We start from the raw sequence: 23,830 nt of genomic DNA on the forward strand, positions 1-23,830 counted from the left end.
CTATTTCTAATTAGTATCATTAACTTAGTGCCAAAAAGAAAATTATACATAGTAACATGAAAGAGGAGAACAGGCTTCCTAGCACATTTACAGTACTGAAAATACTAGCTACCTTCTGCCACTGCTTTGATTTTGGTGGGACAAGCAGCAAGACAGTGAGCTAAAGGAGGAATGCTGGTGCCTATTGGTGTGAGAAAGAAGCATCCTTGGAGCAGTTCATAGCTAACAGACAGGCTTCAGCTGTCCGTCCATTTGGAAAGCCAGCAGCCAGTAACAGGTATGGGCAGTACCATCTTGAGTGACAGGGAGTATCTGCTTTTGCACTAGTGAGTCTGGAGTCGTTAGTGTGTCCTTGTGGGCTGGGTTGAAGCTCTGAAGTGGTTGTGTAATTTCTGCTCTTGGTTACAAAATGTTTCTGTCTGGAATGCTTTAAAACAGAACAGTCTGGGAAGAGCAGTGGTTTGTGATCTGAGCAGCTCTGTTCTGCTTTGGGAGCCTGTGTGCTTCAGCTCTATCTCTTCTGCCCTTTGAAGCAATAGCCACGTTCCCCTTGTCTGTGGCTGTTGGTCTTTCCTACAAAGTGAAACAACGTGCACACAGCATGGGGAGAGTCCCAGGCTTCAGTCACTGACCCTGGCCTTCAAAGTAGGGAGGTATTTAAGCCTTCAAGGAGCAAATGGTTTTGTCCTAGACAAGATAGGTTCTGACATCTTAAATGCCAAGATATAGTTAAAGTGGTGCAGTTAAGTAAGATGTTGGTTAGGTCAAATGTTTTCAGGAAACAAGGATAAACACAGCAGTATCTATGGGATTGCAGGTGTTAGATCCATTCACTGAATGACTCATCTCCCAGCTTCTGTAAATTCCCCTTGAGAAAGGTCATCTTAGGTATTATGCTAATAATACTTTATTTCCTGGGTATCTGTGCCTTTGGGATTGGACACTGCAAACTGAGGCTGGTTTGGGAGTCCCAGCAAGAGCCAAAAAGCATCAGAGCTGAGCCTGCGTGCGGAAGCCCTGATTTTGGGACTGGTTTTAGAATTTGATCTGTTAACTCAAAGCATCAGAGTGAGCTGGAGTAGGGGAGCTAAACTTCTCCAGGGATTAATATTAAGCCCTTGTTTAACTGTAAACAGCTGATGAAATCCACCTTTGTCTCTGAGTGCCAGCTGTCAGGAAGGTACATCCAGGCCACCTCGCAAGGTCATAACAACCCTTGGCAGAGGACAGGGGAGAGCGCCCAGCTCTGAGTCTTCACAGGTCACTTAGTTTGTCTTGTTTTGTGTAATCCACTCGCCCCAGCAGCTTCCTCACAGAGGGACTGCTGCTTTGACAGAATAGCGGACCAGGCCTGCTCCAGCAAGGGGCTGTGATCTCCCCTCAGGTTAGACAGCTCCTCCTCAGCAAAGCCACCAGTGATAGCAGAGTCCCCAGGAGCAGCTGGATGAAGGTGCTCAGGCCAGAAGGACACAGAGCCAGATCCTCACATGTGGGCACTGCGTCCTCTAAAGAAGCTGCCCGTGCCTGAGGATGGTCTGTTTTATAGCCTCTCTGCTTGCTGCAGAGCAGAGCCAGCCCTGCCACTGGCAGGCTGTATCCTCTGCCACATCCCCCTTCTCACCTCCTCCCTTGCCAAGGCAGCCTTTACTCCGCTGTGTCTGCTCGAAGGCCCGGCGCCTGTTCAGCTTTTGTTCTCCATTAGGAAAGAGTGAGGATTGTCAGGACCTTTTTGGCTCTGCCAAGGCCTTTTATGTCCCAAATGTTTCCATGAAAAGACTCCCTCCTGACTACCCTGCCCCCTGACAGCCATTCAATCCAGCCAACAAGCTTGATATCATTATCTACAAAAGGAGGCCACTGAGAACCAGGGTCCTCACAGCCAAGTTTGGGAAATCAAAGGCAAATCTCCCAGCAACAGAGAGCTGGCGGAGATCGGACTGCAACACAGCTAGTGCGGGCTGGTCTGGCAGCTTGCGTCCACTAGTTTTCAAAGCACAAAAGAAACGTGCTCGGCATGGTGCCAGCACTGGCGTTGTTGGGGCTGAGGGTGTGCCCGCCTGTGAGCTGGCAGCCCCCCGCAGAGTGCCCTGGGGAGCTCAGCATGGGCTAGAGGCCCGCTGGAAGCAGTCCTAAGTTTGAACAGCCTTGCAAAGCTGTCTCTCTTTGGTCAATGGCATTTTTAGGAGATTCACCACTTAGTCTGAAGAAAAACACTGATGCTTTTGGTCAGAGTGGGATTCACTCCAAATCTCACCTGAGACTTTCCTTCTAATGACTCTGGTTTATGTTCTGAAAACGGCATTGGCTGCCTTGTCACTTTTAGTTTGACATAACGTTCATCTGCTTTTCTCCCTAGCCAAAGACTTTCTTTCCAATCCATCGTAAAAATAGAGAGCTCTTCAGTAAAAACATTTATCATTTATCATTTTAAAGGCATCTGTAGATGTGATCTGGAAAGGTGACTGTCAGAAACACTGAGCACAGAAAGCGCTTGAGGAGGGACGGCATATTCCTGTGTTGCAATTGAGTTAGGAAATACATGAGTAAAACTGATTTCAGTATGTTTTATCTCACAGACTGCATCTCTGGTTTGCTTGAGAGTCCAGATAAAAGAGGGATATAAAAAATAGCCAAGATAAATGATGATGCAGAGGGAAGAAAGATGAAGGGAGCTGACTTAGCTGAAGCTTGGGTAGAGACAGGGTGATGATGCCTGGATTCACCCTCTCTGCAGCAGGGTGCTTTGCAGTCCCTGAGCAGTGAAAGGAAGCTGGAGACGGGGTGATTGCAGGGCATTGCATCACCGAAGCCTAGAGCAGCCCCTGGGCTCCCTGGGGGTCTGCTGCAGGTGATGAATGCATAGGAGGGCAGAGTTGTGTGTAATGTGGAATGGTTAATTCTAGCACTTTCCCCTCCTATCCCAGTTCGATCCTGACAACACCGGCTACATCAGCACCGAGAAGTTTCGCTCCCTTCTCCAGAGACACGGCTCGGAGCTGGACCCCCACAAGCTGGAGGTCTTGCTGGCCCTGGCAGACAGCAACTCTGAGGGGAGGATCTGCTACCAGGACTTCGTCAACCTGGTGAGTGCTCTGGCTGGCAGGGCCTGTGAGTCCTTGGCTCTGCTTAAAACACTGACTGTTGAGGGATAGTCTCTCTCTCTCCCTCCCATCTATCAACACCAGTGTTTGTTGTACCCCTGCATCCCACTCTGCATGGGCTTGCTGAGGCATTCAGTGGTGACTGAACTCTTGAACCGAGAGTCAAGTTGCTGCTGATTTTTCCAGCAAAACAAGTTTGTATGGGAAGAAACTGTGGGAGCTGTTCTAAAAGGAGCACGAAGCAGTGGCTGCTGTTAGTTTAGAGGCTTTTGCTCTCAGTATCAGTTGGTAGCTGTTGTAAGAAGCCATTTGTCTGCAAGCAGAGGTCTCTCAGTCTGGATGTCTCCTATTTTATCTAGAGATTTCACCACTTCCAGACAAAATCTATAGATAATATTGTGTTGACTTGCTGGGTGGAGTCATATTGCACTGCTGTAGGCATCAACAGCAACAGGGATAAAGTATTTCTGGGTCATGTTCATTTTCTCCCAGGTGAGATGTCTCAGACTGCATGAGTCATGATCTGAATGCCTCTCTATCTCTACTAATGAGTCAATTAGTGAAGGGATCTCTCTGTTTCTTGTCAAGGCAGTTTGGCGAGTCTACACAGATGTAGACATGTGTTGTTAGATGCCCAGGATGGCCTAGAAACGTTTGCAAGATAGGTGTCTTGAACAGTGGCCATTCCAGGGGCTTTGCTCTGTTCTTGCTCTGTCATTCCCCCCTGGAGTCCCAGCAAATTTAGTGCAGCAGCAAGAGCAATCTGGGTGACAAAGTCAACGAGCAATGAAAGTCAGTGATGGTCTCTAAGGTTTTACTGGAAAGCTGGATGTGTTCTTGATGCAGAGTATAATTTGCATCTCTGTGTGTTCCTGCAGTCAACATGGGAATCTGATCTCTCCATTTGTTATGATCACTCATGCATGTGTTCTTGGTTTAGAAAGAAAGTGTCTTCTGTATGTCCTGTCTTCACATTAATCAGGAAAGTGTGGTAACAGGGCACAGCTGTCAGGCGTCCAGCTCACAACCTCAGTCAGGCCATGGGCAGTGAAGATGAAATTACTGTGATGCAATGACATAGATCTGCTGTATCTAATCAAGCTGTTTTGTTAGCCCCTTGCATGTGTTTAGGTACACAGCAGAATAAATGTAGAAACAATTAAGTAGATCACAGTGAGTGTGAGGTTTTCCTCAGCTCCAACTTAATAAACAGTGTGGTCAGTGGTACTCTGTGATCAGCAGTGTATTTATAGTAACAGCTGCTTGTTCTACAGTTTGGTATATTCAAATGCAAGCATTCACTAATTGAGCTGCGCAACACTTAGGTAGCAGGAAGAGGTATCATCTAATATCTTTTACAGGAATGATGGCCTAGGGCCAGCCAACACATTGGCAACAGGCTCAGGAATAGAACTGGGCTTTTTCCTCTCTCCTGGCTCCACTGAGCTCTGGAGCAGTGCAAGCTAATGAGAGGCAGGTGGGAGGTGAAAGGCTTGGACATCCTCCTCCTTTGGGGAATAGGAGATGGTGCCAGCTCACACCCACCTGATGTGATTTCTGCAAAATGGCCAATTTCCTTCACTACTATTGAATGACTCCTGTAAAGAAGTAATTGATTTTTCTGTCATCAGTCCCTCTATCCTCATCTGCATTTTTTTTCACTTTCTAATCAATAGGCAATGCAATGCCAGAACATTAAACTACTTACAAATGGCATCTCTCTTCTCACTCCTCCTCTAGTTGCCGTTGATTTCCAACCGCCTAACTTTTTAGGGCTCCTTCTCTTTTCCCTAGTTTCCTGCTCCCAAACCTGCCTTGTGAACTTTCTGATGAAAAGAGACACGACAGTTGACACAGAATCACTGTGAAATAAGTGATTTCCTTTCCTTTATAGCTGTCAATCCTGGAAACTATGTGTGCTGGTGTTTTAAGTGCATGCTTGTGCTTGATGATCATCAGCCATCTCTGCTTTTTTGCTCAGGTTAATTTGTCTGCTTCAGTAGCTTAGCAAGAATTGATCTGTTCTCAAAAATGATGGTGCCGGATGTGGGGAAGGGAAAGGCTGACCTTTTACTAGATCCACAGAGGTTTTATAAGCATGGCTCAGTGGGTGTGGTTTTCCTTTTCTCCATCACTATTCATGAACAAATATTCTGACATGATCAGAGAACCTCATGGCCTCCCAAACATGTCCAAGGTACTGAAACTTTGAGAGGTAAAATTACATTAATAAAGCTCTGGCCACAGGAGAGGCCTTGAGGGGAGGAGTGGGACTGGGTGTCAAAGATACATTACAGTGCAGTTGTTAAAGCAGAGGTGTGGAAGGAAGGAGACTCTTCTGTGTGTGTATGTCTCACAAGCAGCTCTTCTGGTTTCTTTCCAAGCATGGAGATGAAAGGAGCTGATGAGCTGCCTGCTCAAGCTGCTATGAAAAAAAAATTAACTCTATCCTAGCCAAAACCAACATACAAACATGTGCTGTCTCTCAGAACCCAGCCGGAGGTGGGGTTTAACCACTGGGCACCAAGAGAACTCTGTCTTCAATGGCAGGTCCTGGGATATAATATCCTTTCTGTTTTTTCTGTCAGCTTTGCTGATGTTGATCAAAATCGAGCAGGGAGGGTCTTCCCTTTTTTCAGCCTGGTAGAACCCTTCGTCTTTGCCGGGTTCCCTGGAAGCATGACAGAATGCGATGCTGCTTATTCTGCAGGGTGCTTGGCTACCTACTAGAGAGTCTGATGCTGAGAGATGCTATTAGTGACCACAGAAGCAGCTGTAACTCCATTAAATTATTATTTCCAAGGGACACTACAGGCCATAAACTTCACAGAGCAGTAGTGTTGACACTTTGTTTCCTCCAGGGTATTGGATGTCCCAGAGAGGGCAGTAAAAAATGCTTGCACCCATATGCTCCAACATCATCATGAGCACCAAGAACTCTGCCTGCACTCTCAGATACTGTGATCCCCAACTAAAGGACAGCTATTGAGCAGAACTGTGTTATCTCCCAATGTTCAAAGTGTGTTGTGAAGTTCTAGATGCACCAGAAATGTAATTCTAGGACTTCTCACCTTAAGGAGACCCACATAAAACATACACCTGTCCTCAACTCAGCAAAGCAACTTAAATTTCTGAAATTGAAAGTTTTACAGGATGAGAATAGACCCTAGAAATCACTCAGTAAATAATTTGAGTAATGAATAAATTCAGGAAAGATGAAGACTGCTGGTATGATCTACAAAACAGAAGGGCCTGAAAAAAAATCGGATAGGCAACTCATTGGGAATTATTTCTCCTCTGTCTGTATGAGGTTTATCTCATGTAGTTGTAAAACACAGTGGTGTAATTGTATCCATTTCTGTTTCTACACTAGGTCTTGAAAGAATGGGAGAAAGCAGTTTCAGGTGGGATTTCTTATCCTGTGTCTGAGGCAGTGCAGAATAACAAGTGTTTCCTGTACAAGTGGAGACGTCTTGTGCATATTGTTGTCTGGTTGCTTTTCTATGTCATGAAGAGAGGCGCTAAAAATGCATGGTGAAAATTCTGACTATGAACAGCATAGGCCACAGGAGGAGATAATGAACAAAGCTGTTTAACTAACTTTGCTACTTTTAGAGAGGAGACAAGCCAGGAGGTAATTATAGTTGAGATGTTATTTGCTGGGATCCTTGCTGAACAGCAGTTGCTGCTGGAGGTCCTGGACTACTTTGCATAATATCCTGTGAACTGTAACAGAGCTAAAGAGCAGGGACCAGTGATGCCCTGGAAGAGACTCAGTCTCTTATTCTCTGGCTAAACCTTCCTTGTATTCTCTGCCTGAGAATGTGGATTACTATTTTGGACAGGCTGGATCATAGCTTTACAACTTCCTCACCCTCTCAATGTGTTTCTCTTCAGACATGTGAGCAGAGGCAAGAGGGTGCAGTGGAGCTTCTGAGACCTTACTTTGCTTGACGGAGGGGCAATATGGAGCTAGTTCAGGCTGTGGTGGTAGTTTATATTCTCTTGTTGTGAAAATCAGGTAGGTAATTCCTAGCCTTGCTCTGGACAAGGGAAAGTTTTACAGGAACTCATGTTTAATAAAGCAGCTTTTGCTAGAAAAGTAAATCACATCTTATACTGAGACTAAAGCAAAATCTGTTCTGCAGCCCAAGATTTCTTTGCCAGCACAAGCCTACAGATCACTTCTGAACCAAATGTGTTGCAAAAGCTGACCTCAGTGCATTCAGTGTGGTGCAGACTGGATCTGCCAGCATGGAGCAGGAGGACTTGAGGGGGAAGGGAATGTGGCTGTCCCCCATTCCACTGGCGCTACCCTGGGAGGTGCCCCTAGCGCACACTGAAGGTGTCTCTGTCCCTGCTACAGATCTCATGTTCAAAGGGCAAGACTGGAAGTCAGGTGGACCTAAGTTTTGTTCCTGGCTCTGCAAAAGACTTCTTGTGAAACTTGTGTAAGCCTGTCTATGCCTCATGGGTCTTTCTCCAGCAGATGGAAGGAGGTAAGAGTTGCATCTCTTTTGGGGTTCGCAGTTTTGGCAAAGTCAATGGCAGTTCTCCAGTGGAAGAAGAGCCAGGTGCTGGGGAACCAGCTTTCTGATGAGCATTTGCTTGAGGAGATGTGTTTGGTCTAGAAGAGCTGAGGACAAAAGCTGTTCCCTGAAGGCAGTGGTATTTCAGCAGGTTTGGAAGGAATTAGTAAGCTCTGAGGCAGAGTTCATGTGACTTGGGGAAAAAGAAAACACTGCTGCTTCCAACAGAAATGTTTAGTTGTAGCTTTATAGTAACTTGAGGCTGATGTAGCATCTCAGTAGTGAGCAAAATATATTAGCTAATTAAATGCACATCCTTTGTTTTCCAGATCAAGAATTAACATCTGCCTTGCTTTCCCTGGCCTTGCTAGCTTCTAGGGGCAAGCTAAGTCTACCTCATTTTCCATGAACAACATGCATTTTGTTAAGCACTGTGTAACAATAATCAGGTCACCCTAATCCAGACTTTGCTGGCGCCAGCACACTTTACCCTCCAGAGAAAGATTTCCTTTAGTTTTGTGATTTCTCTGTGACTTGCTCAGTGTGCTGCCAGACTGCAAATCCTGCATCTTCAAGGTAAAGAAATAAAACTGTAGATGCAGGCTAAGAAATTTGCAGCCTCTACTCTTCCTCCTCACGAGTGACAGATACACAGGTCTGTTGGCCATCAGAGAAGGTGAGAGGAAGATATCTTTGCAGTAGTTTCTTACTTCATGGAAGAGGCTGGAACATGATTAGCTGTTAGTGGTAGGCTGTCTTGTGCTATATGCTGTTGAGCTGGATGTTCAGAGGGGCAGTTATTATGTCAAAATATTGCAGGAGTCATAAAACCAAGATAAAATATGGGAGGTGAAGGAGAAGTGATTACCCCGAGTCTTATGGTCTGTCTGTGCTAGTGGATGCTGTAGAAAGACAAAGGTTAAGATCTGGATGCTAGCTTCACTGTCCTAAGCAGGGTGATCTGTGTAGGCCTGTGTAGTTTGAAGAGCAAGAAGGACTGGCTGAAGGGATAAAATACTTTGGGATTGTGTTACAATCCACAAACAAAAACAGTGAGTCCAAAGTGGGTCCTAGAATGTTGTAAGTGGGAAACGAGCTGGTTCAGTGGAGGCCTTCACTTGCACTTTACAGCTTCATCAGTCTATAGAAACTTATTGTGTGGCCTATCCTAAAGAAAAAATATGGCAATAAAATGAATTCCCATTCTAATTTTAACACTTTTGTAGACTTGTAGGAGTCTAATGCAGTGTAGAAAGATACTTAAAGATGTACTCAATTTAAGGATAGTTAAACTTAAGTATGTGTTTAGAACAAGCTAATACCTTTGCACAGCCCTGAGTTGAAGCCCTATGGGTGTGGAATTAGCGTGCTTGGAATTAATGAAGTTGTGTTGGGAACTTTCCCTTCTAGACAAATTACTTGAAATTTGGTAAGGCTAAAACCTTTAAAATGCCACTGATGATGTCATTAAATGGGGTTCTCTTGAGTCTGTTTCAGCCTATCAACTGTAATAGGATGTGGGTGGTGAGGTTTTTTTGCTCTTTTTCTTTAAAGAACCAATGAAGTTTAATTAGATTTTAAACTGACCTGTGCCACTAGGAATTAGCAGCCATGTTCCACAGGGGGATGGCAGTTTTCTCTGTGAACTCGACAGTGCTTTTCCCTTTGCTTTGTGAAAAGCACAGCCTGTAGGCTGGTAGCCATTAAAATACATGTCTTAGAGGCTGCAAAGCCCTTCCATCTGTGAGAGGGATTTTTTTAATTTTTTTTTTTTCTTTCCCCCCTCAGAGTCACATGTGTGTTGCAGTTGTTCTGCAGACCTTCTGCTGGCCACTTAACGCCACTAAAAGGGGACATTAAAGCACCTTCTCTGACTTAGTTTTCCTTTTGCAGGATAGCAGCACACCCTCCCTATCAGTAGTCACCAAATGAAAAGTTCACCTTGTTTGGGTCTGTTAAAGGACTTTTCTCCAAACTCTCAACTTTGTTTTATCTTAACAGAGCAGAGGAGGGACATATCTCCAGCTGGGCACAGGATTTAGTAGGCAGTAGCAAGCCATGTCAGAAAGACCAGTTCTACAAGGTGCTGAACCCCTCCTGCTGTTCTTTTAGCTCTCTATTCCCTCTTGCTCTAACTCCAGCCTGCTTTTCCATTGCTTTCCAAGGCTTCAAAAGTAGCTGCTGATACTTTTCTTGAGACACTTTTCAATAATAGGTGTCTGGAAGCCATTTGTTTTTATTAGCCACTTCAGTGATAAAAGTAAGGCTTGGTTCTGCCCCTTGTGGGGACACTGTGTGCCTGTAGATTGTCATGGTGATTCTTCCTGCTTTGAAAGGGGAGTAATTCTTGCTTTTGCTGTTTCAGTGCTTGCGATAGTAACACTTTTACTTGGGATACTTCTTCCTACCTGGCTTGGACTGAAATGAGGGGAAACGCTGAAAGCAGTAGCTAGGAAGAGAGATAACTTTTTTAAAAAGAAGAATTTTATCTTTTGGCTTTGTTGAGTGTCTATGTAACAGCACCAGGAAGGTTCTATTATCTTTGTGGAGGTGAGATTTAAGAAGTTACATACTGTATTCTTGTGGGGGAGAGGTGAGAGAGGTCCTTTAAACCACAATTTGCTTGAGGTTTTTTTTGATGGTACTTAGAAGTACTTTGTAGCACAGTCATAAGGTAGCTATAAATTCCACTTCCAGTGTCTTTGCATGTCCTTTACTGAACCAGCTGGCAGTCTGCATAGAATGCTTAGGTGAACAAGGCTTTGCAGGAACTGTATATAATTCTTTATTACCTGAGTCACTGGGAGGATAAGCAATAAAGCCTAAATCTCCAGTTCTCAGGGGAATCCCCAAGCAAGACAAAAGTTTGCCCAAATTAATATCTCCTCTTCCTGCTAAATCCTTGTTCGCTTTCTACTGAGCATTTTAAGATTAAAAGGCTATTGCAGAATAACCCGGAACTTCAGTTCTAGTGGTTTTGTCCAGTGTTTGTTGTTTTGTTCTAACTTGTTAATCTGGAAAGGTTTGTTGCAGGCAAAGCTGCAGGTTTTATAGCTCCATTTCTTACCCTCTATGCTTCCAGTTAGCTGCGCTGTTGAACCAGGGCAGATCCTCTGCCAAGCATCAAGAGGACTCCCATCTGGAGTCCTCAGGGATGTCCTTCAGCTTCTAATGGGACACCCCTTTAAGTGTTCCCTCTGTCCTTGATTCACTGTCTTGGCTGAAAGTATAGTATTTCTGAGCTCTCTTCCTGGCCTTTATTCAGAGGCATAATAATAAATATTTAATTAAAAAAGGTTAGAAAATCTCTTCAGTATTTGATCTAATATTATGCTATTAGGAGTAAGGAGGAGGTTTTCTCAAGAGATGGATGAGGGTGGTCACATGATTGTGTCCTTATCCATCTCTTACCTCTCAGGGTGTTAAAGCCCTTATTGAGGTTCAAAGTTCTTACTCTAGGGAGCATTTCTTGGAGCTGGATACCCCTCCTGTCAAATGTGCCTCACACTGCCTTCACATTTTCCTTCCTGTTTTGGAGAAAACCTGTGATTTTTGATGTTGTAAGTGCTATGTGCATCTCCTGAAGAGGGAAAAAAGCTGTCACAGGGCCAGCTGAGTATCTTGAAACTTAATAACCAGGATGCAAAAGCTGCTTTTGGAGTTTGTTCAGCTTTTACATTGATCTGAGTCCCTTAGATACTGGCTAAGCCTAGCAGCAGAAGAGAGAACTTTCTTCCAAGTGAACTAGTCTGGCAAATAATCTTTATGCCAATTAAAGTGGAACTTAGCATAGAAATTTCCATCCTTAACCATGATTCCTCAGCTGTTTTCAATCATGTACAGTTGAAACTTGAGAAGCACTATGTCAACTTAAATGGTTGTTTTAATTGTGTATGTATCTAAAATACACATGTGAGTGGGAAATGTTATAAAGATATTTTTAAAAATTTTGCTTCACAAAATTAAATCGGGATTAATTTCAGTTGTGGAATCCTTCCCAGCACCAATGAAAAATGGAACAGGTGTTGAGGGGTTTGAAGATTCAAACTTGCTGTGTTTTGACACAATGTTATTTGAACCACAATGTTAGTCTTGTCCTACAAGCAGTGTTCTTGCAATTAACCTTGAAATCTGAATGTGGTTTTACCGTTTCCAATGGAAGTGTTGGAAGGTCTAAGCCTGGCATGTTTAATAGGAGTCCAGGCAAAACCTTGGGCAAGGAATACCCCTGCAATGACCAGAATAATTTATTTGGCCTCTCCTGCCTCTAGCTTTTCTTGAATCCTCAGAGCAAATCAGGATGTTGGTAGTTGCTTTTTTTCCATTTGATACTGTTTGGGAAAGTGCTACCAGGTTGGCTCGGAGGATGTGAACATCTGTGACAGATGAACTTGATGCTGAGCTATGCGTTTTGGGAGAAGCCGTCTTTACCCACATTAGCATTTTGTAGAAGTGTGTAGTGAGGGAAGGAAATAAATGTGAATCTTGAAAGCAAAATTGATTGGAGAGGCTGCATTTGTAAGTAAAGTGGGTTGTAAAACTGGAGCTGACAGAGGCTTTTAAAAAGCTTGTGCTAACTTCTGATTTAGTGTTCTGTGTCTTGGAGGATCAGAGCTGGAGAGCTGAATGTATTGCCTGTCACAGTGTTCTATGTGTTTAAAAATAGCTGTAGACCAGCCTTAAAGATGCCAATACGTAATGGGCAGAAATCCATGTTTTTCAAAACCTCCTAAGTGAGGTTGAATAAAAACCATAAAAAGGGTACTGTGCCCCACGCAAGCCATGGAACTGGAGATGGGGAAATGCTACATGACTTGGCTGTTGATTATCTGAGGCAGCACCAGTAGTGCAGATAGCCAAGAAACACAGAGAAATTGGTCTGCCAGTGGGAATGGACTGTTGCAACGTTTCCATTGCAAGTTGCAGATTATCTGAGACTAGTTCTAGACTGGCATATGTGCTGAACAAAAGCAGGGCTTTGTGCTTCACCAAAGTTTGGCACTGTCCCACACTAGACAGTAAGGACTCTTATCCTAAATTTTGATATTTTCAGTGTTGAAGACAGGTTCAGATCTAAGTAGGAAAAAATTCTCCTTTCTGACAGATGTATCAAACCCATCCTTTGAGCAGAGCTGTAGCACTAAGCCTTGTTTTGTTTTGGTATGGTAATACCAAAGGGCAGAGGTGGCAGTGCATGGTTACCAGTCATGTCAACTTGGCTGTTTTGCAAGGGAAATTTCTTTCTCTCTGCATAATAACTTTTTGCAGGCATGAAGGACTAAAGGAATGTGTTGTTCCCCACCCCTACCTTCACTTTCCACATAGTATTTGCTGTACCCATCTGCCTGCAGCTTTAATATCACGCTCATTAAGGAAGTCCCAGATCAATTGCATGAAGAGAAGTGGGATGGGCTGCCCTGAGCTCCTGGAGCCTGTGCGGGCCAACAATGGACCCAGTGTTCTTTCAGCTGATGATTAAATACTTGGCTCATAAATACCAATATTATGTAATTCCTAAATCAAGTCAGCAAATTGTGACCATATGTGAGACTCTCTGTTTGGGAAGATTTGAGTCTTCCAAAGTCAGTCTGAGGAACAAAATAGGCTTCTCATCAAGAGTTGATGAGAGCAGCAGTAGTGACTTAATCCTCTGTTTTTCCTCATGCCCATCACCTCCTATCTTGAGATTAAGAGCATGATCCAGAGGCCTGTGGGGTAATGTGAGTAGGCCCAGGACTGTTGTGTTTGCTTGAGCCCTGGCAGTCAGCTTTGCTGCCTCTTTGGAGATCATTTCCTTGTTGGTGTGATGGGCAATGATTGCAGGTGGGGACCAGCAGGATGTCTTCTTACCGAGAGGCCTAAATTTAACAGGTGCTTAGTACATCCAGTCATCCACATCTTGGTGGATTGTGGGGGCTTTTCAGCACACACGGTATGCTCCTGACACTGTGTATCCCTGCCTCATCTGCGTGTAAAACCATACCAAGATGACAGCATTTAGAGGTAACCTGAACCTTCTTTCCATATCCTCTGCCCTAAAGGAGGCCTGACAAATATTTTTATGTCCTTGCCTGAGGTGACAGGAAGTTTAGTTAGTGCTAAGAACTCTGAAGAGTTAGAGTTATAATTATGGGTACCAAAGGCTTTTAATTTTCTGGGTAAATTGAAATCTGGCTCCCACTGATACAGCACCTACTGTTGTTGGTGGATGCAGGGAGTGTCTTGCTTCTTGAAAGTCACGTTCCTTCCGTGGAGTCTGCTGGTGCGTTGCAATCTGGGAAGAATACAGTTGGTGCTGGATACCTCCCTATGTTCTGCAAGACTGCAGCAGTTCGCAACCTGCTTCATTTAATTTGCAGGCAGTTTTCTTGTTGCCTCTTTGCTAAGAGCTGATGAATTTGAATCCCCAGTAGAACCTCTATCCTGGGACAGGATTCCAGCTACCTAAGAAGTTGACTTCAAAGGTATTTTCCATCTCTGGACACTTTGATCCCATGACCTCGTATCCGAGATAGCCATAAATGATTCATCAGGCATTTACTTTTGTTTGTGTTGACAAACCCTAGAGACTCTTAATCCATTTATGTGTTTTTCTGTGCCTATCTCACAGTATCTGTGGAGGTCTACCAAAAATCAACTAGGAGGAAGAGGCTGTGCCTGCTACTTACAAGTGCAGTTGATGTGATACATCCATACCTGTTGTTCAGAGAGTCTACCAACCGGCAGTGCCTCACAGTGTATAGAAATAACCTTGTTGTGTGTGTTGAGGCATACAAGGTCTTTCTCCAGCAGTCACATATGCTCCCCAGAGACCTATCAGCATTTTGTCCACGGGCTTCCCTTGCTCTTGTAATATCAACATTTACTGTTTTTCTATCATGACCAGTTTAAATAACTCTTGGCATTTTATCATCCAGATGTGGCCAGAAACAACCAATATGGAACAGCTTGTAAAAATAATGGGGTGTGAGAACAGACAGTCGAGGGAACAAAGCTGCGACTGTCTTTCATCATTCCTAGAAGGAAATCGTGTTGTCATGAGCTTCCATTTTAGCTTCTATGTGAGGTGTGGAAGGTCCTGTGGTTTATTTTCCTCTCTTGGAGGAGGAAGGCAGAGCTTTCTGCTGAACAGAAGGGCTTGAAAGCAGTGCAGCCTAGCGACCAGAGAAGTCATGCAACTTGGATTCTTCTAACTCTAGTGTGTGGCCTTGGACAAGTTGCTTAGTGTTGTGAGGTTCAGCTTCCCACCTAACCAGAAGAGCCAGAGGCTTTGTTCATCTGAGGTGTGATTTCCACAGTGATCCTGCAATATCCTGCTCTTAACAAAACTAAGACAACCTTTCCCTTCTGTTTTGTCTTTAGTATGTTGAAGAACACCTTCAGAAAATATCATGCTGATGAATTTGCACTGCCTTGGCTGTTATTTGGGCTCTTTACCAGTAATGCAGAGAAGGACACTGGACTGTGGGGGCTGTGCTGATTTCAGGTGATTGAACTGACCAAGTCCCTTTTTGCCATGCTCAGCAATAACAGACGGGCTCAGTGGTGCCTGTGTTAGGATCCTCTGCTGAACAAATGCAAGGAAATTTCTGTTGTGATCCTAGCACAGCCATGAATGTCAGCGGCCTTTGGAGTTTCCTGCCCATCTCTCTCACAAGTTTCTACAGCGAGGAGGTGATCATCTGCTGAGGGTGGTCAGCACTTCTTGATGTGAACTGCAATGATGATTTTCTTTGGTTGACTCTGGAAATTGTTACATTTTCCACCAAAGTTCTGCAGCAGGGAAAAACACTGACCATTTGGTGGTAGGCAGGAAAATCACACTTATCACTATAGTTAGAATAAGCATATCAGCAGCTTCAGTCAACTGTCCAGTATCTTCATCTGTAGCAGGCAAATGTATAGTTTCAGTCTGAACTTTCGTCCACAAGAGGAGGGAAGCCAGAGAGAACAGAATGAACTCGGCGAGGGAGCATGCACAGTATGTCTCCAACAGGCTGCTCTGAACTAACCCGGAGCAAAGCTTTCTTCTGTGGACACCATGAGGTCATTAGGTGGCTAAAGGTAGCTTTTGAAACAGAGGTATGTCTGTCATCTACCCAAAAGAGTCTCACAAATTCTGAGGAAGCCTTAGACCTGGTGGATGTTTCTCTATGAAAATATTGGTTTTCAGTATGAGCGGGCTTTCTGAATGCAAGAGAAGATCCCCAACACCTTTTTTCCCTATCATCTTCCCTAGTTTTAGATAAAAGCTTTTGGATGATAGACTTGAGAAGACTGGAAGAAAGGTATTTGTGGACAGAATTTTTTCTTCTTTGCCCTTTCTGTTTCTTTTGCCAGAAGTCTTCTTTTACAAGTGTTTTATGAATGAGCAAAGGAAAGAGTTTTTAGGGTAAACATTCTTCCTCACTAAAACAACTCAAAAAGAACAACAACAATTATTTTTTCCCCAGTTTCAAAAAACATGAAATAGATCAATGCTGTCATGTCAGTGAATTTCTGCACTGGAGGGACAGGCTGCAAACAGAAGACTAAGGAGGGATGGGTGGCTGCTGGGAGAATGGGCCTTCACCTCAGGTGGCCCCTTCGCCTTCCTCTGGTGATTAACAGGAGGAGGTGGCTCCCTGCAGTGATTATGGTGTTTTAAGCAGCTTGGTCCGGCTTGGAACAATTACCTGGCTGCCTGGGCACTCTGAGAGCACAAGCTCTGGGCTTTTCTGTTTTTGGGATATTAGCTGAAACCAGTGTGATCCAAGACAACTGGAGGCCAGTGCTGTTGAACATCGTCTTTTATTTGGTTCTGAGAGACTGGAGATGCCCATGGTTTCTGAGATCAGTCCTTTCAGAAGAAGGACCAGGCTGTCACATTTGCTTTGCTGCCTTTTACTGTAAAAGGTCCCACTACAGTGGTCTTTATGCATAGTTAGCCTTTTAAGCCTTCCTGCCAAAGATTCAGCCAGTACAGACAGTGACTCTAATGCAGCAGGTTTGTTTGACATCAGGGCTAATTAGCAGTTATCCAAATCTTGGAGCAAGCTCTTTCAGACCTGTTTTTTTTTTTCTTTTTTTTTTCTCAAGCAGGCTAGGCATAAAATTCCATCTGCCTAATTTGCAAATGCAGTTGCTTTAATTATGCATCTAAATTGGGAAAGTGTATACTCAAAGAGATAGACAGCTAATTCTATGCATATAGGATGATAAAGTGTATACAAATTAGCTGTATCCTCCAAAGCCTGCAACATCTCAAAGCCTGCCCCCTCTGAGGATAACTGTTTTAAAAGAATAAATCCTTTCATCTTGCAAGTTTACAGCAGCTAAGACAGCCTGTACACCAGTTTAGTTTGTTGTTTTGTTGCTGTTGCTCATGCGGTTTTATTTTACACAAAGGGATAATTTTCTTTGTCCCTCCTGCCAACAAGGACCAGAACTAAAGGGTTACATGCTGTGAATGCACCTGCTGCTACATTCAAGAAATTTTCTATCCCAAGAGATGGCAAGTGCAGGGAAGTGTGATAGAGCAGGGGGAGCTGAGGGAAGGAGAACACAGGAATATGGATCATGGTAACTGCTGGTGAAGGCTGGAGAATGGACCAGAGAGCTCAGCCAGGTGCATCAGCAGCCTCTGCTCTGCCTTGCCAGTCTTCTGCCCTGACCTCCTTTATTGCCATTGTAATAGCAGACCCTGGTACTGGTTTTCCTTGCACCCCGTATAGATCATGCAGTGATCATCCTGAGACTTGGTTCCTAAAGCTCCAGACTGGTGGTGGTTCTCTTCCCTGCCTGGATCTGGTGCTGCCAAACTGGCACTAATCTCCCTGGACGGTTGTGCCAGGCCTTGCTTTGTCCTCATGGTTTCTTCTGTTTCTTTTTCCAGATGAGCAACAAAAGGTCGAATAGTTTCCGCCAAGCCATACTTCAGGGGAACAGGAGGCTGTGCAGCAAGGCACTGCTGGAGGAAACGGGGCTGAGCCTTTCACAGAGGCTGATCCGGCATGTTGCGTATGAAACCCTGCCACGAGAGATAGACCGCAAGTGGTACTACGACAGCTATACCTGCTGCCCTCCACCCTGGTTCATGATTACCATCACTATTGTAGAGGCAAGTACCTTAATGCCCTCTCTCTGGGAGCCCACCCCACACTGCCAAAGGCTTTGCTGGGACATGAACAAGGGCTAGAGTGGGACTTGTTTAGACCCAGACGAGGACAGGCATGAAGCTGATAGTCATTTTGGCTTGCCTGTTTGTGTGTATGGAGACTGTGATCCTATCTGTCTCCAAGCACAGTTATTAAGTCAGTGAAACAATTTTTATATGAAACCACAGAATTTGGGAAACTAGAGCAAAACTTTTTGAGGAGTGAAAATCAGCACAGTTCTAGGGAAAGTGGTAATTCAAATAATGGAATTAGAAGAAAAATTCCTATATGGTTACCTCTGTTCTGTGAATGGAGAGAAAAAGGAGGAAAAAGAAACTGGGTTAAATATTCTGACCTGCTCATCTGTTGCCCAAATGAGATCTTTGCACAATTGCTGAGTAATGTGCTCAAATAAGCACAGAGGAGGATATAATATGGCACTGATCAGTAGGGTGCTGAGTTCCTCTGACTCAGTGGCTGGTGTGTTATGGGAAGTCGCATATAGAATTATACCAGTGTGTTGCAGGTTCCTCAAAACAAGGAACTTTCATGCTGTGTGGAGCTGTCAAATGGGAGAAAAATTATTGTACACTCGACACTTCTCCATGGTTTTGAGCTACAAAGTGCTTTTCAGCGAGAGAAGCATTTGCTAACCAAGGAATCTCTCTACTCTTCTAGGTTGCCTTTTTTCTTTACAACGGAGTGGTATTAGACAGATTTGTGCTGCAAGTCAGTCACCCCTTATACCTGAAGAATGCATTACTTTACCATCCTCAGCTCCGTGCTCAGGCTTGGAGGTACCTAACCTACATATTCATGCATGCAGGGTGAGTACATACAGACTGTGCAGATTCCCCACAGTTCAGGTTCCCCAGAGAGAGGGAGGAGGAGGAAGTGACAGAATCAGCTCAGAAATAAAATTTTAAAAATCAATTCTAAATTGCGTGTAAAAATCTGAAGCTGTTGTTGAGTGCTGGGCAATGAGGGGCAAACCTTCACAGCTCTCTGAAGGGAGGAGGCAACATAAGGAACTTAGCAGATGCTACTCTTCTCCCCAGCAGTGTTGGGACCACACCTTCCTCTTATTGTGCACTTCCCCAGTGTGTACTTCCTAAAACTCAACAGATTGAAGTCCAGTGTCCCTCTAGAGGAGCTGTGCAAGTGGTAGAACAAGTCTGGAAAGATGCTGGACTGGTATTTAAAAACTGCATGGTGTATTCTTGCTAGACTTCCTAGTTGAGGTTGGAAAAGTCAATTAAATTCCCTGTGCCTATGGTATGTCATCGCTTAGTAATGTTGTCCCTTCTGTAGGGACTGAGATAATGCCTAGAAGCCTGAGTCAAGATTGAACTCCCATATTGTACACACTGTAGAAACACCAGTGTTCCTGAAGAGTTGACAATCTCGACTGACCAGATGGACAGAGAATGGTCCATCTAACGCAAAATGCAAAATGAAGGTGCACAGTAAGATGAATCCTCCTTCATCCCATAGGAGGTATGTAGCAGACTTGGGAAGACAACATAAGGTGTGGGGATTCTAACTCTGTGCTTCTCAACTGTGCTAGTCCTCCCAAGATTCCAAGTCACTTAATTGTGTGATGTTTGTGATGCCATGGTGATGAGTGAGTGTCACAGGAAAGTTCATCCCTGTACAAAACACTCTACCCCCTCTGAGTAGTTTCTCAGATCATTATTTTCACACATTCCTGGCAGATAATTGCAATTTTCTTTAATTCTGTCATTGAAAAATCACAGCAACAAGCTTTTTAGTAGTAGTTTATAATTTGAGACTAGATAAAGCCTCTTTGTTCTTAAATAGAAAGCCTATATCCCCATCAGTCAATGTTCTCCTATGAAAGGCCAGAAAGATCAAGCTGATCTTTTCCTTTTTCCATGTCTCTGATGGAAGACATGCTGATGTCTCTTCTCTGCCATGGAATAACTTCCTCATTGTGTAATTGCCTTTGAGCATAAGATGTGCCCCAGATCTCTGAATAAAAACCATAGGACCCAAGGGGAGGGTAAGAAAAACTTACAGATGAAACTTCTGAATATGGCAACATTTGTACTCTGCATGCTAAATTCCTCCAAAAAGTCCATTGTATGTAGCTTTCAGTCTGCAAGTGGAGACTATTGGGCTTAGCCGTGAGGCTGGTTATGAAAATGAGAATTGGAAATTTCCATCACTGAGGATGTGGGGAAAACTGGAAGAAACATTTGATTTGAACTAATGTTAGCTAATTTATATCTGTGCTTTTTTCTGGTGGTGGTGTTCTGCTTTATCACTTATGTAACCACAGACTGTTTTGGGATATGTTTGAAGAGAAGCACCTGCACAAGGACAATTTTTGCAGCATTTACATGTCTTCTTGTATCAGCTGTGGCATGCTTTCCTAACCTGTGCAAGGTCACCCTTTCCCGTGAAAGGAGGCAGTACTCTCGTGTTCTTCACACTTCCTGACTGAAAAATTTCTCAGATTTATTTCACATCTGTGGCTGGCTCAGAGATGGACAGTGGAGAAGGTGGTGTGCAGGAGACTCATTGTTTTTGTGATGGATTCCAAGTTCTTAAGCTACACAGCCTTCAAAACAGTGGAGAGTCCTGCTGAAACAGTAAACCCCATGATTTATCTGGAGTTAGTCTAAATGTTCATTTGTTGCTAACTTCTATGTGTTAAGCTCCTTTTATATCAGGAGAACAGATAAATCTTGGAAAGGTAATAACATTTGTTAGTGGAAGCCCATCATTCTCCTCTCATTTTCAAATGAGAGGCTAACACAATGCCATGGGTTCTGTTGTTATCCTGCTTCCAGCTGAGACTTTAAAATGGTAATGTGGACTGCTCCTTCATTTAGTGCACTTGGTCTGTTTTTTTGAAGAGCAAGTGACAGCCGGAAGGTGTCCGAGAAGACAGCAGTTGCTAAGGTTTGGCTGGCTGTGCTTCTAGAAAGATTCCAAAAATGCACAGGCTGTGTGTTGGTCCTGATGGAGGGAGCTTTGTCAAGGGATGAAAAGGCAGGAAAAGTTGTAAATTCTGCCCTTCTGCTTTCACAAAAAGCAGACGTTGATTATCTGGGGCCCATGTATTTGTAACACTGCCATAACTAATGACTTGCATTGATGCTCAGTCCCATTTGTTTGGTCCCGGGGAAGGAGAAAGTCTTTAATAAATCAATGAAATTGTCATTTCAAGAATGACGCATTCAGCACTGGCAAAGGCTAATTATATTTTATGGGTGCTTATTGACTGTGGAGCCTTCAAAGCTCTTAGCATGATGGGGAGGAGAAGTGAATGGGATTGCTCGTGGAAAGTCTTTTAAGAACAGCTGTGAATCAGAGCAGTCACTTTAGAGTCTAGGATAAACTTTGCTGAGCTCTTACAAAAGCTTCCTTTGAAAAATAAGACCCAGTGCTTTGTGTGAAAATGTCAGGTGCCACCTCGTGACGTTGACTGTGTGCCAGCCAAAGCTTCTTCCCTCCCCTCTGTAAAAGGGCACTTGGATGCTTTGACTCTTTTCTGTGATCTCAGTTTGACCTTTGCTGGTTGTTCCTAATTTAGTTCCTAAGTTCTGTGAACATGTGGGATCAGAATGAGTGCCAGAATATGCCCATGCCCTGTGGCTTCAGAAGTCTTGAGCAGGGTAGTAAAAAAACTCAGTTACATGCAGCAGTTTCCCATGATGACAAATTGAAGTGCTGAGTGTCTCATGCAGGAGAGAAATTTATCCTTGGAGAGAAATTCACTGTAAACAAACCTATTAAGATATCCGGAAATGACTGTTTCCTGCAGTATCATTTCCAGCAGTTTTTTCCGGTCCAACTTTAAATTGTCATTTATGAGACTGTTCTGTCATTACTGCATCTCGCCATCAGCGCTTTTCTCTCATGTATATGGGAAATTGCTATGGTAACATGAAGAAAGACCAAAACAGTGAAAATGCGTGTAACTTAAACCAAAGATTGGTAGTGGCTGTCTGTGAGCAATCCTTTTCTTGTATAAAATAGGATGTAGGTTTTCAATGCATTAGCTACTTTGCACTCTTTCTCCCAAAACATGGCTAGGCTTCTGCGTTAAGGGTAACACTGTGTCATTTAGATCCACCTGCTTTGTAAGCAGACTCAGGCACTTCTCATACAGAAGCCAGTATACCCCGGGGTCCAGTGTGATGTGGCCATTCAGCAAGGTCACAGCCCTGTGAGCCCAGGAATCTCAGACACTAGCAGGATGTTGAGAAGGACCTTGCTCAGGGGCCTGGTGCTGTTGTTACTTCACTGGAAGATCCTGCAGATGGCAAAGGCATGGGTAAATATTTGTATAGAGCTTTGAAAAGTGGCGAGACAGTTTTGTTAAGTACTGTTGATTAGAGTAACAAAGAACTTGCTTTGAAACCATTGACTCTGCACAGGAGAAAACTGTTGCACTGGAGTCTTTACCAAATATGCACGTCTCAGCTGTCATACTCTCTACCTTTAGGCTGCAAGTGGTCCTGCACGATGTGCACAGCGGGGTTTTCTACAAGACTAATCTCAGCCCACCTTTTCCCATTGTGTTCAGCAGGAGTTTTGCTATTGACTGGAATGGGAACAAGGGTAGGTGAACAGAGAGCTTCAGTGAATACATCTTGCGTCTCACTGGGCACCTAACCAGCCATAAATATGCCCTCTGCTTCCCATTCTGACCATGATCCCATTGCAGTAGGCACAGCAGCAAAGGGTAAGGGTCAGATAGCATAAACAGTAAGGCGGCATTATGTGTCACAAGGAAACGGCAACTGTCTTGGGACTTATAGGCTTACCTTGCTCTTGACTTGATATCTGTATCCCAGCACGGCAGTGTAATATGTGCAGGGAAAGTCTGTATCATTAGGAGGTGACAAGAGAGGAGCAGGTCAAGTTTCTGGCTTCTGTTCCAGGCTCTGCTGCCATCTTGCTGCTTTTTTTGACAAGTCATGTAACTTAAAAAAAAAAAGGGAGGGAAAAAAAAAAAGTCTCACTAAGAACCAAACATGCTATGAGGTCTTTGGCTGACAAGAGCTGGGTGGATATGAAAAGGATAATGAGCAGTAAGGAGGGAAGAAACATTGCAGGTCTCAGTCGGGAACCATTGTTCTTCACAGCGTTACAACCTACTTTCATGAAGCAGGTGCTCTCTGATTTCCTTTCCAAGATATCCCTGGGTAAAGAAGGGACACAAAGAGTTAGAAAAGAGGACAACTGTTGTTTTTCCTTGCTGCAGGATAGAACACCTTGGACTCAATGTTGTCCTTCAGCTCTTGGTTGGGGTTCCCCTGGAAATGGTGCATGGAGCTGCAAGGATCAGCTTTGTGTACATTGCTGGAGTTGTGGCAGGTAGGTAACACCTCTGGATGCCCCAGATGGAGAAGCATCTGAAAATGGTCTGTGCTGGCTTTTGTGTAGAATAAATGTTTTGTGACATTTGGGTGTAGGAGAGGAGCAGTCACTGATCTTCTGTGCATTGAAATTCTTTTTGGAGGCTGAAAGTGGGGAATATGCTACAATTTGACATCTATTTCTAACTAGCCATAGGCTCTGTGTTTAGGAGACCTGCTAAAAAAAGCACCAACAACCTGTTACTTTACAATAGCTTTGCTTTAGATGGTCTTCCTGAATGTGGAAGTCATGCTGTTCCTTTCCTCTTGTGTCCATAGAGGCCTAGAAGAAAGGTGGCATCACAGGCATTCCTGCATGAAGAGTCTTTTTTTTTTTTTTTTTTTTTTTTTCCCCCCACCCAGGTCCTATGCCAGTTCTTCCTCCATTTGTCCTGTGCTGTCTGTTTTCTACAGCCTGAGTAAGCAAGAAGTATTTGGTTGTAGGTTGTGAGCAGTGCACAGGAACCTGGAAATTCATTTAATCATGAAGCCATGGGGTTTGATTGATTTTTAGCTTGTGCTGTATTGCTTTTATTTATGTCTAGCATTTCCAGCAGTTTGGAGGTGATGGAAGTTAGCTGATAGATCAACATCTAATTAAAATGGGGAGAGTGTGAGAAAAACCAAGGGCTTCACAGTGGAATTCAGACAATGATTCACTGCCTTAGTTC

At 43.9% G+C, this 23,830-nt stretch overlaps 1 protein-coding gene across 1 annotated transcript in view; it reads left to right on the forward strand.

The window, feature by feature from the left end:
• RHBDL3 (rhomboid like 3) overlaps positions 1-23,830 on the forward strand; it is a 70,591-nt gene that overhangs the window by 35,235 nt on the left and 11,526 nt on the right. The window contains exons 3-6 of the mRNA XM_074888783.1: positions 2,925-3,083; positions 17,505-17,729; positions 18,445-18,593; positions 23,006-23,118. Coding sequence (XP_074744884.1) covers positions 2,925-3,083; positions 17,505-17,729; positions 18,445-18,593; positions 23,006-23,118 — 646 coding nt within the window. The remainder of the gene's footprint in view (positions 1-2,924; positions 3,084-17,504; positions 17,730-18,444; positions 18,594-23,005; positions 23,119-23,830) is intronic.

Source organism: Strix uralensis, chromosome 19 (genome assembly GCF_047716275.1).
Source record: "Strix uralensis isolate ZFMK-TIS-50842 chromosome 19, bStrUra1, whole genome shotgun sequence".
Classification (NCBI taxonomy): domain Eukaryota; kingdom Metazoa; phylum Chordata; class Aves; order Strigiformes; family Strigidae; genus Strix; species Strix uralensis.